The sequence below is a fragment of the Cherax quadricarinatus genome, chromosome 80, assembly GCF_038502225.1.
Source record: "Cherax quadricarinatus isolate ZL_2023a chromosome 80, ASM3850222v1, whole genome shotgun sequence".
NCBI lineage: Eukaryota > Metazoa > Arthropoda > Malacostraca > Decapoda > Parastacidae > Cherax > Cherax quadricarinatus.
This window is the reverse complement of record NC_091371.1, coordinates 21,500,388-21,515,486: the sequence shown is the minus strand read 5'-3', so window position 1 is coordinate 21,515,486 and position 15,099 is coordinate 21,500,388. Positions and strand designations below refer to the sequence as shown.

The following is a 15,099-nucleotide window of genomic DNA, read 5'->3' as shown; positions in this document are numbered from 1 at the left end:
TATGAAATTTGTGCATGGGGTTGATAAATTAGACACATGTGCAACTCTTGGGTATCTTTAATGAGGAAACGTTTTGCCACACAGTGGCTTCATCAGTCCATACATAGGAGAAACTTGAAGAACAGGAGCATGGGGTTCAACAACAATTAACCATCTCAGACCACTAATTACCCAACAAAAGGCTGCAGTCAGAATGATAAATTCCCACTACAGGCAGCACACTACACCAATATTCAAAACACTCAACCTACTCACCATACAAATCATCCATACTTATTACTGCACCTATTACATACATAGAACACTTAACTCTGATATTAACCCTCCCCTCAAACATCTCCTTGCCAACCTCAACAGAACACATGACCATAACACAAGGCACAGATCACTCTTTGATGTTCCTCGTGTCCATCTCACGCTATGCAAAAACTCAATGCACATGAAAGGCCCTAAAATCTGGAATTCATTACCTGTAAATATAAAAGAAACACTACCTGTTTATAAATTGAAGTCTCTTCTCAAATTTCACTTACTCACCCAAAACCAAATAAATACTGAACAACTGAACCTTATAAATTGTTTATCTTAAATGTTTCTCACAATTATATCACATAAATGTTAAACCTAAGACCCAATCTAACTTTATCCTTTAAATACACTACCTAACAGAATACTCCCTTCTACTGAATGTACAGCAATGCATGCAACCATATGACCTGTCTTTGTAATACTCATTTGTGTTTTAAAATTATCTGTTTACAATAATGTTTTATCACTGATTACATCATTGCTTAGTTAATCTTGGGTTAATTTTAAGCCAGCCCGTAATGCTATGCATATAAGTGGCTTTGGCATGCTGCTCTTGCCTGTATTTTTTTGTACCTCTGTATGTTCAAATTATAAAATAAATAAATAAATAAGGAATATGCCTTGAGCATACATCAAGTGCCACAGAGTTAACCTGTTCTAGGCATAAGTTGGGGTCTGTGTTGCTAAGGCTATCTTCCCAGTTTATATCATTTAGGATTTAGTTACTTGGTTTACTTGGTCCCACTTTATGTTCTTGTTATTGAAGTTGAATTTGATGAAGGCTCCCTCGTGACTGATCACATTTTGTCGGTCTGGAGCTCCGCAAATACATGTCTGAACCTCGATTATGTTGTGATCTGAGTATATCTATCAAAGTAGATAGAAGCACACTGCTGATGTTCACACTATGTAACTATCATACAGAGTAGGTAGCAGCACACTGCTGATGTTCACACTATGTAACTCATACAGAGTAGGTAGCAACACACTGCTGATGTTCACACTATGTAACTCTCATACAGAGTAGGTAGCAGCACACTGCTGATGTTCACACTATGTAACTATCATACAGAGTAGGTAGCAGCACACTGTTAGTGTTCACATTATGTAACTATCAAACAGAGTGGGGTAGCCTAAATTTCTCATGTACGAAATTGTGTTCAATAAAAAAAACTACCGGACTCATGGAACTGATGGAACTCCGTATCCATCAAGAACTGCAAGAAGCCCCAATCACCTACATTTAACATCCTATAGAGAGGGAGCATGGACACTGGGGTCGTCCCACAGTTACTAAAAACAACAGACATAGCCCCACTCCACAAAGGGGGCAGTAAAGCAATAGCAAAGAACTACAGATTGATAGCTCTAACATCCCATATCATAAAAATCTTTGAAAGGGTCTTAAGAAACAAGATCGCCACCCATCTAAATACCTATCAATTACACAACCCAGGGCAACATGGATTTAGAGCAGATCGCTCCTGTCTGTCCCAACTACTGGATCACTACAACAAGGTCCTTGATGCACTAGAAGACAAAAAGAATGCAGATGTAATATACAAAGACTTTGCATAAGCCTTCGACAAGTGTGACCATGGCGTAATAGCGCAAAAAATGCGTGCTAAAGGAATAACAGGAAAAGTTGGTAGATGGATCTATAATTTCCTCAAAAACAGAACACAAAGAGTAGTAGTCAACAGAGTAAAGTCTGAGGCAGCTACGGTGAAGTTCCGCAAGGCACTACTCGCTCCTACCTTGTTCCTCATCCTCATATCTGACATAGACAAGGATGTCAGCCACAGCACCATGTCTTACTTTGCAGATGACACCCGAATCTGCATGACAGTGTCTTCCATTGCAGACACTGCAAGGCTCCAGGCAGACATCAACCAAATCTTTCAATGGGCTGCAGAAAACAATATGAAGTTCAACGATGAGAAATTTCAATTACTCCCGATATGGTAAACATGAGGAAATTAAAACTTCATCAGAGTATAAAACAAATTCCCGCTACACAATAGAGCGAAAAACTAACGTCAAAGACCTGGGAGTGATCATGTCGGAGGATCTCACCTTCAAGGACCATAACACTATCAATCGCAACTGCTAGAAAAATGACAGGTTGGATAATGAGAACCTTCAAAATTAAGGATGCCAAGCCTATGATGACACACTTCAGGTCGCTTGTTCTATCTAGGATGGAATATTGCTGCACATTAACAGCACCTTTCAAGGCAGGTGAAATTGCTGACCTAGAAAATGTACAGAGAACCTTCATGGCACGCACAACGGAGATAAAGCACCACAATTACTGGGAGCGCTTGAAGTTCCTGAACCTGTACTCCCTGGAACACAGGCGGGAGAGATACACGATTATATACACCTGGAAAATCCTAGAGGGACTAGTACCAAACTTGCACACGAAAATCACTCTCTACGAAAGCAAAAGACTTAGCAGACGATGCAACATCCTCCCAATGAAAAGCAGGGGTGTCACTAACACGTTAAGAGACAACACAATAAGTGTCAGGGGCCCAAGACTGTTCAACTGCCTCCCGGCATACATAAGGGGGATTACCAATAGACCCCTGGCTGTCTTCAAGCAGGCACTGGACAAGCACCTAAAGTCGGTATCTGACCAGCCGGGCTGTGGCTCGTACATTGGATGTGTAGCCAGCAGTAACAGCCTGGTTGACCAGGCTCTGGTCCACCATGAGTCCTGATCACAGACCGGGCCGCAGGGGCACTGACCCCCGGAACTCTCTCCAGGTAAACTCCAGATGTTGTCAACTGGTGAGAGTCGCATCCTGGGACAAAACTGACCTAATTTGCCCGAAATGCTCTGCATAACAAGAGGCTTTCTATATTAGTAGTATGTCACTGATATCAGCTAGGCCTGTATACCTTGTACATTTACTTGTAGAAATAAAGACATTATTATTATTATTATTATTTATTTTTTTTTTTTTCAACAAGTCGGTCGTCTCCCACCGAGGCAGGGTGACCCAAAAAAAGAAAGAAAATCCCCAAAAAGAAAATACTTTCATCATCATTCAATACTTTCACCACACTCACACATTATCACTGCTTTTGCAGAGGTGCCCAGAATACAACAGTTTAGAAGCATATACGTATAAAGATACACAACATACCCCTCCAAACTGCCAATATCCCAAACCACTCCTTTAAAGTGCAGGCATTGTACTTCCCATTTCCAGGACTCAAGTCCGACTATATGAAAATAACCGGTTTCCCTGAATCCCTTCACTAAATATTACCCTGCTCACACTCCAACAGATCGTCAGGTCCCAAGTATCATTCGTCTCCATTCACTCCTATCTAACACGCTCATGCACGCTTGCTGGAAGTCCAAGCCCCTCGCCCACAAAACCTCCTTTACCCCCTCTTTCCAACCCTTTCGAGGACGACCCCTACCCCTCTTTCCTTCCCCTATAGATTTATATGCTTTCCATGTCATTCTACTTTGATCCATTCTCTCTAAATGACCAAACCACCTCAACAACCCCTCTTCTGCCCTCTGACTAATGCTTTTATTAACTCCACACCTTCTCCTAATTTCCACACTCCGAATTTTCTGCATAATATTTACACCACACATTGCCCTTAGACAGGACATCTCCACTGCCTCCAACCATCTCCTCGCTGCTGCATTTACCACCCAAGCTTCACATCCATATAAGAGTGTTGGTACTACTATACTTTCATACATTCCCTTCTTTGCCTCCATAGATAACGTTTTTTTGACTCCACATATACCTCAACGCACCACTCACCTTTTTTCCCTCATCAATTCTATGATTAACCTCATCCTTCATAAATCCATCCGCCGACATGTCAACTCCCAAGTATCTGAAAACATTCACTTCTTCCATACTCCTCCTCCCCAATTTGATATCCAATTTTTCTTTATCTAAATCATTTGATACCCTCATCACCTTACTCTTTTCTATGTTCACTTTCAACTTTCTACCTTTACACACATTCTCAAACTCATCCACTAACCTTTGCAATTTTTCTTTAGAATCTCCCATAAGCACAGTATCATCAGCAAAAAGTAACTGTGTCAATTCCCATTTTGAATTTGATTCCCCGTAATTTAATCCTACCCCTCTCCCGAACACCCTAGCATTTACTTCTTTTACAACCCCATCTATAAATATATTAAACAACCATGGTGACATTACACATCCCTGTCTAAGACCTACTTTTACCGGGAAGTATTCTCCCTCTCTTCTACACACCCTAACCTGAGCCTCACTATCCTCATAAAAGCTCTTTACAGCATTTAGTAACTTACCACCTATTCCATAAACTTGCAACATCTGCCACATTGCTCCTCTATCCACTCTATCATATGCCTTTTCTAAATCCACAAATGCAATAAAAACTTCCCTACCTTTATCTAAATACTGTTCACATATATGCTTCAATGTAAACACTTGATCTACACATCCCCTACCCACTCTGAAGCCTCCTTGCTCATCCGCAATTCTACATTCTGTCTTACCTCTAATTCTTTCAATTATAACCCTACCGTATACTTTTCCTGGTATACACAGTAAACTTATTCCTCTATAATTTTTACAATCTCTTTTGTCCCCTTTCCCTTTATATAAAGGGACTATACATGCTCTCCGCCAATCCCTAGGTACCTTCCCCTCTTTCATACATTTATTAAACAAAAGTACCAACCACTCCACTGCTTTTAACATTTCTGTCATGATCCCATCAGTTCCAGCTGCTTTACCCCCTTTCATTCTACGTAATGCCTCACGTACCTCCACCACACTTACATTCTGCTCTTCTTCACTCCTAAAAGATGGTATACCTCCCTGGCCAGTGCATGAAATTACCGCCTCCCTTTCTTCCTCAACATTTAAAAGTTCCTCAAAATATACTCGCCATCTACCTAATACCTCCCTCTCCCCATCTACTAACTCCCCTACTCTGTTTTTAACGGACAAATCCATACTTTCCCTAGGCTTTCTTAACTTGTTTAACTCACTCCAAAATTTTTTTCTTATTTTCATTAAAATTTCTTGACAGTGCCTCTCCCACTCTTTCATCTGCTCTCCTTTTGCACTCTCTCACCACTCTCTTCACCTTTCTTTTACTCTCCATATACTCTGCTCTTCTTATAACACTTCTGCTTTGTAAAAACCTCTCGTAAGCTACCTTTTTCTCTTTTATCACACCCTTTACTTCATCATTCCACCAATCACTCCTCTTTCCTCCTGCCCCCACCCTCCTATAACCACAAACTTCTGCCCCACATTCTAATACTGCATTTTTAAAACTATTCCAACCCTCTTCAACCCCCCCACTACTCATCTTTGCACTAGCCCACCTTTCTGCCAATTGTTGCTTATATCTCGCCCGAACTTCCTCCTCCCTTAATTTATACACTTTCACCTCCCTCTTACTTGTTGTTGCCACCTTCCTCTTTTCCCATCTACCTCTTACTCTAACTGTAGCTACAACTAAATAATGATCTGATATATCAGTTGCCCCTCTATAAACATGTACATCCTGGAGCCTACCCATCAACCTTTTATCCACCAATACATAATCTAACAAACTACTTTCATTACGTGCTACATCATACCTTGTATATTTATTTATCCTCTTTTTCATAAAATATGTATTACTTATTACCAAATTTCTTTCTACACATAGCTCAATTAAAGGCTCCCCATTTACATTTACCCCTGGCACCCCAAATTTACCTACTACTCCCTCCATAACATTTTTACCCACTTTAGCATTGAAATCCCCAACCACCATTACTCTCACACTTGATTCAAAACTCCCCACGCATTCACTCAACATTTCCCAGAATCTCTCTCTCTCCTCTACACTTCTCTCTTCTCCAGGTGCATACACGCTTACTACAACCCACTTTTCACATCCAATCTTCATTTTACTCCACATAATCCTTGAATTTATGCATTTGTAGTCCCTCTTTTCCTGCCATAGCTTATCCTTCAACATTATTGCTACTCCTTCTTTAGCTCTAACTCTATTTGAAACCCCTGACCTAATCCCATTTATTCCTCTCCATTGAAACTCTCCCACCCCCTTCAGCTTTGTTTCACTTAAAGCCAGGACATCCAGCTTCTTCTCATTCATAACATCCACAATCATCTCTTTCTTATCATTTGCACAACATCCACGCACATTCAGACTTCCCACTTTGACAATTTTCTAATTCTTATTCTTTTTAGTAATCTTTACAGGAAAAGGGGTTACTAGCCCATTGTTCCCAGCATTTTAGTTGACTTTTACACCACGCATGGCTTACGGAGGAAAGATTCTTATTCCACTTCCCCATGGATATAAAAGGAAAAGTAATAAGACCAAGAACTATTAAGATAAAATCAAAGAAAACTCAGATGAGTGTGTATAAATAAACGTGTACATGTATGTGTAGTGTGACCTAAGTGTAAGTAGAAGTAGCAAGACGTACCTGTAATCTTGCATATTTATGAGACAGACAAAAGACACCAGCAATCCTACCATCATGTAAAACAATTACAGGCTTTCATTTTACACTCACTTGGCAGGACGGTAGTACCTCCCTGGGTGGTTGCTGTCTAGCAACCTACTATTATTATTATTATTATTATTATTATTATTATTATTATTATTAAGGATGACTGAAGTCTGCACACTTCTGGCAAGACAACTAGTGAATGATTTTTTTTTTTTTTTGGCGTCACGTTACGTGGATGAGAGAACCGGTGTACTTTTGTTAGATGATCCAATGTTTCCCTAAAATTATAACCATAGACATTGTAAAGCTATTCAATGTATTCTAACACAAAATTTTTTTGTCTTGATCCCACCACCTTCTACGCTGCTGCTCAGCTGAAAGGAATTAACACGGTGAGCAGGGACCGAATGTTTCAGAGATAGGATACATGAACAGGAGGGCACAACTGCAAGTTGAAAACTAGACGAGTCCTAAGGATGTTATGTAGTATTTCTTCAGCCTTAGGATCGTCAGAAATTGGAACAATCTAGAGTGTAGTAGTAAAGGCGGAATCCATAAATAGCTTTAAGAAGTAAGGTAAGGGCTCTTGGGGCCAGGAGCATATGGACTTGGTAGCGACCAGTGAAGAGGCAGGGGCCAAGAGCTGTAACCTAACTCCTGCAACAACATATAAGAGTACCTTCAATAAGTTGGTCAAGCATGGCGTAGAGGTGAACATTAGCCTCGTCCGTCATGACCCAGCCACCCGTAGCTATTTCCAGTCTGCCCGACGACACCAGCTCCTTCAACTGCTGCCTCAGCGTCGGGTGCGCTCTGTGGATCATTACACTCTTAAAGTCGGGAATCAGGGCAAGTTTAAGGAGGAAAAACTTCACAAAGCACTTGCCATGCAATACCAACTACACAAATGTGGAAAAAACACTAATGTATGGCATAGTTTAGGGCAGGAAAATACCTAATGGAAATAAGCCACTTTGCCTGACTCTTTTTTGGGTTATCCTACGAAATTTACACACGTTACTAGGTATGATAACTCATGAAATCGTAATGACACGATTGCAAACAAAACCATACCACAGGCTGGGCTTGAACCCGCAGTTAGTCGTAAAACTCCACACCGCGTTAGCCCAGTGGCTAACGCGTCAGTTTGGAGCTTTACAACTCTAACCGCGGGTTCAAGGCCCCCGCCCGTAGTATGGTTTGTAGGTATGATAATTGTACTGTACCCAAATAAACTTACTTGCACCGCCCATGAGCTCTAAGCTGCACTGAGAAAGAGGCACTAGACTCGCACCGAGTGTCCGTGGTTCAATCCCCGGCATGGGTGGAATACACCTGCTGTCCCTGTTCACCTAACAATAAGTACCTGGGTGTTAGTCGACTGGTGTGGGTCGCACTTTGGGGAAAAGACTAAACGACACCAATGGCAATAAGACAGTTCTTGATGGCGCATTGACTTTCTTGGGTTACCCTGGGTAGCTAACTCCCTGGGTTAAAAATCCGAACATATTTTATCCTATCTTAACATACAACCAGTGGTTTGATTTACATAGATGTTGGCCACAACAAGGAAATATGTGAAGAAAAATAAGGAGAGTATAAGATCACAATACTAATATTTTTCATAAACTTTTCCAACTAGTTTTTTTTTTTTAACTCTGAGAAATTAACATATCTACGTGAGTAAAATTAACACTATTAAACTGAACTGAAGTTCATTAGCATATTACTTAAGCAATTCTTTAGTAATATTTTACCACTGTTAATGTCTACACTACATTTTACACGTGTATCACAATTATACACGTCTAGAAAGTAACAATATATTAACGTTATATTCCCCATTTATACCGTCTAATATTAAAGTACGACAATAAATCCAAAGTATCTCAGTGCGGCCAGCTGCCCAGCCACCCATGCACCAAGATTGCTGAATTAACACAACACACAAAAACTTATAATGAAAACATAGACACTTGCCTTCTGGCAGCCTCGCCATCCTGTGTTTCCCAGGCTCATACCACTGCAATAATATTATGCTTGCATACACCCGCATATCATTATGAGGCGAGCTTACCACACACTCCAGGTAGAAGCTCGCAAGAGGAACAGCTGCCACCTTCCTCAGATTGCAACATATATCACTTTGCTCTCTGGTGGTTTTCGTTAAATGTTTTGACTTCATGAATAACGCGGAGCATTTCATTTTATTTGTTTTTGTTAAATGTTTGACTTTATGAATAAGGTGGAGTATTTTATTTTATGTAATAAAAGATTTATTTTATTTTTAAACAATCAACAGCACTGACTAATTTGGAAGGTACAGCTTACCGTATAAATATACGACGGATAGACAGAATATCCCACAGCCACAGAAGGCTAGACAGATTACGATGTACTACAGAGGAGAGAATGTACTACAGAGGACAGGAGAGGCAAGAATGTAACACAGTAAACAGAAGGGGAGGAAATATATTGCAGAGGACAATGGGAGGATAAGGATGTACCGACGGGAACTGAGATAACATGATAAAATATACCAAGCAAGATATCAGTACTTGTGAACGAAAGAGGAAACGGAGGAAATAGTGACGCTACTAATCAGAAACCAGTGAAGTTTTGAAGTGAGTGGGATGAACAGGATAAGTTTATTTCATAGCATAAATTTTGGGTCACCATAGTGGTTTAGTTTAATATCTTAATTATGCACCCCATACCCATTCTGTGGGAGGTAGTAAAATCATCAGTGGGCAAACTATGGCCCGCGGGGTGCATGCGGTCCACCAAGATCAATTCTTACACGTTATTTGGGGACAAAATGTTAGTAAATTTGAAAGAAAAGTTACCACGCAACACCAAATAATATTGTGGAACATTAACACGTTACCCGCAAATGGCGGGTAAATTTCTGAATGTGGCGCCTGCACTGAAATGTTTGCCCACCTTGTATGCTTACATGCTTAACATGTACTTGAAAAGGCTTTCTTTCCAAGCAAAATATTGTCTCAAAGATCGCCATTCTACCATATTTTTTTAATCAATGCCACAATGGCTTTTCCCTGTTTAATTACTGTTCATACAGGTGCAGTAATGAAAAAAAAATTGAGCCATACTATAATTGCTCTTTCTACCTCCCCAGTTTCTCAAGGAATAATTTTTTTTTACCATCACTTTTTCAATAAGAATTCTGCCGTACACTTAATTACCGGACATAATATAATATTTACATTTAATATTGGTTCCGTTTTTACTTACACAAAAGAACTTCACATTTCCACTAGTCGTTGAGTATGTTCCTCCTCCTCTGTTTTTTTTTTTTTTTTTTTTTTTTTTTTTTTTTTTTTTTTTTTTTTTTTTTTTTTTTTTTGGTCATACACTGAACAAACGTGACAATCCTTCAAACATTTAATCCTCACCTGCTTTCAATATTTACCTTCGCCCCATCCATTACCACCAATTGCTCCAATGATCAAAGATATTAGAATCTAAAGGAAAAATAACCTATAACTTCTTAACTTTATGATGTGAGTGTTAATTATGAAATCAAAACATGCATCATGGATAACCTCTCCTAATTGAGAGGTAGAGCAGTCAGCTCACGACTGAAAGGACCCGGGTTCAATTAACCAAACGAGGTGAGAAGCTTGAGCAAGTCTCCTTACACTTGTTATCCCTACTCACCTTGCAGTAAATATATATATTTAGGAACTAATCAACTGTTTGGGTCACATCCCAGGGAGAGGGTCTAAAAAAGAAGGAAGGACACATTATTTGGAATTTAATCCCTGAGAGTTACTAACCCAGAATAACACTTCTCTTCTTTTTTTTGTAGACTGTTGAACTTACAAGTTAAGAGTTATCCTACCTCAGCTTATTTCAAAGCGAAGCCCCAGGATGCGGCCCAAAACAGTCAAGTAACACCCAACACTGCTAGGTGAACAGGGGCAAGATATTTCTACCCCTGCCGGGGATCAAACGAGGGACCTTCAGTATGTCAGCTGAGGGGACCACTAACTGAGCAACGGGGCTTTTCCCCAGGATGTAGCTCACAACAGTCTGCTAATGAACAGGGTTAAACAGGCGCTATCACGGTTATTAACCAGACCGTTAATTCTTCAACCCGAAGACAAAGGAGTCTCAATTTTGGCTTACCTTTCGTACCATAGAGAGAGGAAGGAAATTTCTGACCATATGAAGGTCATGTTGGTGTGCAACCTGAGTTTCTCTATCATATTCTGAAGGATCTTGCTGGTCTGGTGGAAATAATACTCCTCGTAGGTCTTGAGCCATCCAGGATCATTGTGAGAGTGCGGCATCAAAAACACCTGTCGAGGAAAACAAAAATTGTAACTATTTACAGTAACTTCCTTATTCATCTAGTCTTTATTTAGACTTTGGTTATGTAACATACAATAAACGCAAAATAAATGTAAAACACAGTAAATGTAAAATACAATAAATGTAAAATATAATAAACGTAACATGCAATAAAATACAATGTTCTTGAGAGGAATTGAGAAAGGTTTTAATATTTAAGGGTTGACAACCTCACTTGTGTAGTTATGTACCTCTCAAACTTGTAGTATTTAGCATATTGTTCTAATAACCTCCCTGTACCATCACTATCCTGTAAACTTGTTTACAGGTATATAATTATGTATACAAGATGGAATGGTAGAGGAAGTAGAATATTCAAACAGCTTCCTGGAGGTTACCTGGAGGTTATTCCGGGGATCAACGTCTCCCGGTGGATCAGGACCTGATCAACCAGGCTGTTACTGCTGGCCACACGCAGTCCAACGTACGAGCCACAACCTGGCTGATCCGGCACTGACTTGAGGTATCTGTCCAGCTCTCTCTTGAAGGCAGCCAGGGGGTTATTGGTAATTCCCCTAATGCTTGATGGGAGGCTGTTGAACAGTCTTGGGCCCCGGACACTTAAGGTGTTTTCTCTTAGTGTACCAATGGCGCCCCTACTTTTAATTCAAGGAGACATCTCAGCATTTTTCTTTTATATATTTTTCGGAGGCTATGGGTCCCCACACCTGCACTCAGACTAGAACCCAAACTTTAACCTACAACAACCTAATAGTCAAAGAACGTGGCATTTCAAGTGGGAACTAGTCAAGTCAGTGCCTGACTATGCGGGCCGTGGCTCGTACGTTGGAGTGTACGCGGCCAGCATTAACAGCCTGGTAGTAAATGGTAAGATACCGACAAACTCTGAAAAAGAACACTTTTGTATAGTTCAAGACATTTATTAAAGGAAACGTTTCGCCCTAAACTGTACAAGTGTCCTTTTCCACAGTAACAGCCTGGCTGATCAAGCCTTGATTCTCCAGGAGGCTTGGTGTGGGTCTAGGCCGCTGGGACACTGACCCGGACAAACCGGGACATTTCTAAGGTTTTGGAATAAAAAAAAGTACATGAAGTACTATGTAGGTATATTGTGTGCGATTTTTCAGTTTTTGTTTAGGCCTCGATCATACTTTTAAACTTTTCCAATTGTTCTATATAAATTTTACCCTACAGTAACCAAATAATGTCAAGCAATGATTATTTCCATTGCAACACAAGATACGACAAAACTTTTCATGCAATGTGATTTATCCACAAGTAAGAGGTAAGTTGAAGATAAGTGATGAACAATTTTTTTTTACCGAAATGGTGCTGGAGAAATCGTTAAAAACAAGGGTAATTCTGGTAAATAAACTTCCGGAGTTCATTTCTCAAGGGATGGGAATAGTTACCCATTCATTGACCATGTTAGTTACGTTTTCTGTGAACACTGACTGACTTGTGTGTGGTGATGGTTAACTATAATAGATGGCTGGGGTGAAGTGGTGGTGGGGAATGCTGAGTCGTACTCACCGAGTTGTGTTCATAGGTGTCGAAATTCATCTCCTATGGAGATGACACACCTCTTAACCTTAAAAATGAGCAGACATATATTGGATTCTGGCCTCATGAACTATCAGTTGGCAACGCACTCACCTCATCAGTGATATCAGTGGTTCAATCCCCGGCATGAGTGGAAATGTTGGCGACAATATTAAAGAACCACAATAAAAATAACATATGCAGTCCTCGATGACGCACTGATTTTCTTGAGTTATCCTGGGTTGCTAACCCTCCCCAGAGTTAAAAATCCGAACAAATCTTATTTTACTATTTAAGTAGTGAACGCAGTTTGACACTACCTCAACTACTTTCCATCCCAATGGCACGTATATCCTAGCATATATACGGGTTATTTATGTTCTTGCCTTCCAATTATGCATTCTCACCTCTGTGCCTCATGCATCAGTATCTTGTCTGACTCACGAAATTGTAATAACACGATTGCAAACCACAGAACTGGCCTGAGTTTTAACACACACTTGCCATGGGTTCAAACCCCACCCGTTCTGTAGTTTATCCCTGTCTGCTCTATCCAACTCTCCAAAATATTTTGTGTAGGCCGTTATTATGTTTTCCCCTGGTCCTTCTCTCTTCCAAGGTTGCCAGTTTTAGTTTTTAAGTCTCACCTCGCAATTCAACCCTCTCTGTTTTGCAATTAGCCTAGTCGCAAACTTCTTAACTTTCTCCAATTTTTGTACGTACTTTCTCAGATGCGGACGCCATACTGGCGCTGTGTATTTGAAGATATGTCTGACATACGTTGAGTACAATGTCCTGACGTGATCTCTTTTTGTGGCAATTCTAAGATTTCATAGCCTCGCCTGAGCTGATATGGTTTACATACGTCTGTCGATGTGTTTGACGTAATAATCATTTCCGGGTCCTTCTCCTTATTTGTTTTCTACAACTTCTTCCGTCCCACTGTAGACACGTTGCACTTGTATGTAATAAACTCCAGAGGCTACTCATTTGAGCACTCCTGCTGTCTAAGTTTTCTTGTCTCTGTCTTCTAGTGTTCTTATTCTCGTTAGTTTAACATCGTCAGTAAACAGCGATACAAAGGAAGTGGTGTGCCCGAAGTGGTGTGCCCGAAGTGGTGTGCCCGAAGTGGTGTGCCCGACGTGGAGTGCCCGACGTGGTCTTGATATATATATATTTTTTTTTTTTTGTAAGATTTCGAAAGCACAAAGTCTACCGATTATTCAGAGTTCTTTGGAAATCACGTTTGTCAAGAATATTACGCAACAAATCGTTAATTAAAAAAATCACTAAGTTATGAACATTCTCATTTCTATCTTCGCCGATAATTTTGCTGCTAGGTGATGTGCAACTTTAATGACATTTGTGAAGTCGATAGGCTTTAAGCCTAACAATTCAACCAGCCCGAGGGCAATGAACGTGTTCTTTATGGAGTTATTTATCATGACTTGATCAAGTTCTACATAGAAAGAGACGTTGCTCTAAGAAAAGCATATTCTTCAAGGTCTTTCTTTTCTTCACTATTGTCTACATTACGTTAGAATCTACTTTCATTGTACACTAATGACTTTGGTTCCTAACGCTAACCAAAATTATTTGGACAAAATAATTTAGACATTTTAAGATAATAAGGTGCTATTGTTTTGCTCGCCAGGAAAAAGAACACGTTGTCTCCTGGCACGGGTCTTCTTTGAAGGAGCAGAAGAAATTATTTAGAGGTCGCATTAATCAGCACACGCAACTCCAAGGCAGTTTCATAATCGAAAAGGCGATGACAAACCTCGACACACAGGACACAGCATATGGCATGATACGCCAGTCACATGTAATGGGCCAGACACCTGTAATGGATATCACCAGCAACGGACCAGCAACTTTCAATACCTCAACTTCTCGTACTTTTCCTCAGTACATAATCTATGTAACTCTTGTGTTTTCCACCGACTTGAAAAAAAAAAATTGTACATCAAGTGAAACACTGCCATATTAAGGTTTCCATACTGCATTAAAATGTACTGCTTGCAACACTAGTGACGGTGTCATAAACTAACAGCTGTTGTAGAGATTATGGCCACAATGTTGTAGTGCCGCAAGCTTGCAACAGACTGCGTTCCCATTGCATTCGTCAGGCTACACAATACTACACACACGCCACACACGAGCTGTGATTCGACCCCTGCAACTACATATAGGTGAGTACACACACCTTTAGAAGAAATGTATGAGAATATACTAGGACAAACATTAAGAATTATCACGAGGCAGCTACTGGGGCAGAAACAGGACTCTGCAGTCCCCCTCAACAAAAATTGGAATTTGCATTGGGCAGTAAACAAGCAGGGAGAAACAGTTTACGCTCCTAAAGTAAACGAAGTTATGCAACTTAAAAATCT

The 15,099-nt window shown here is 40.2% G+C and overlaps 1 protein-coding gene across 1 annotated transcript in view; it reads right to left on the bottom strand.

Moving 5' to 3' along the window:
* alpha-Man-IIb (alpha-Mannosidase class II b) overlaps nucleotides 1-15,099 on the bottom strand; it is a gene marked incomplete at its 3' end in the record, with an annotated part of 245,329 nt that overhangs the window by 43,187 nt on the left and 187,043 nt on the right. Inside the window, 2 exon segments of the mRNA XM_070102231.1 lie at nucleotides 7,506-7,639; nucleotides 10,979-11,151. Coding sequence (XP_069958332.1) covers nucleotides 7,506-7,639; nucleotides 10,979-11,142 — 298 coding nt within the window.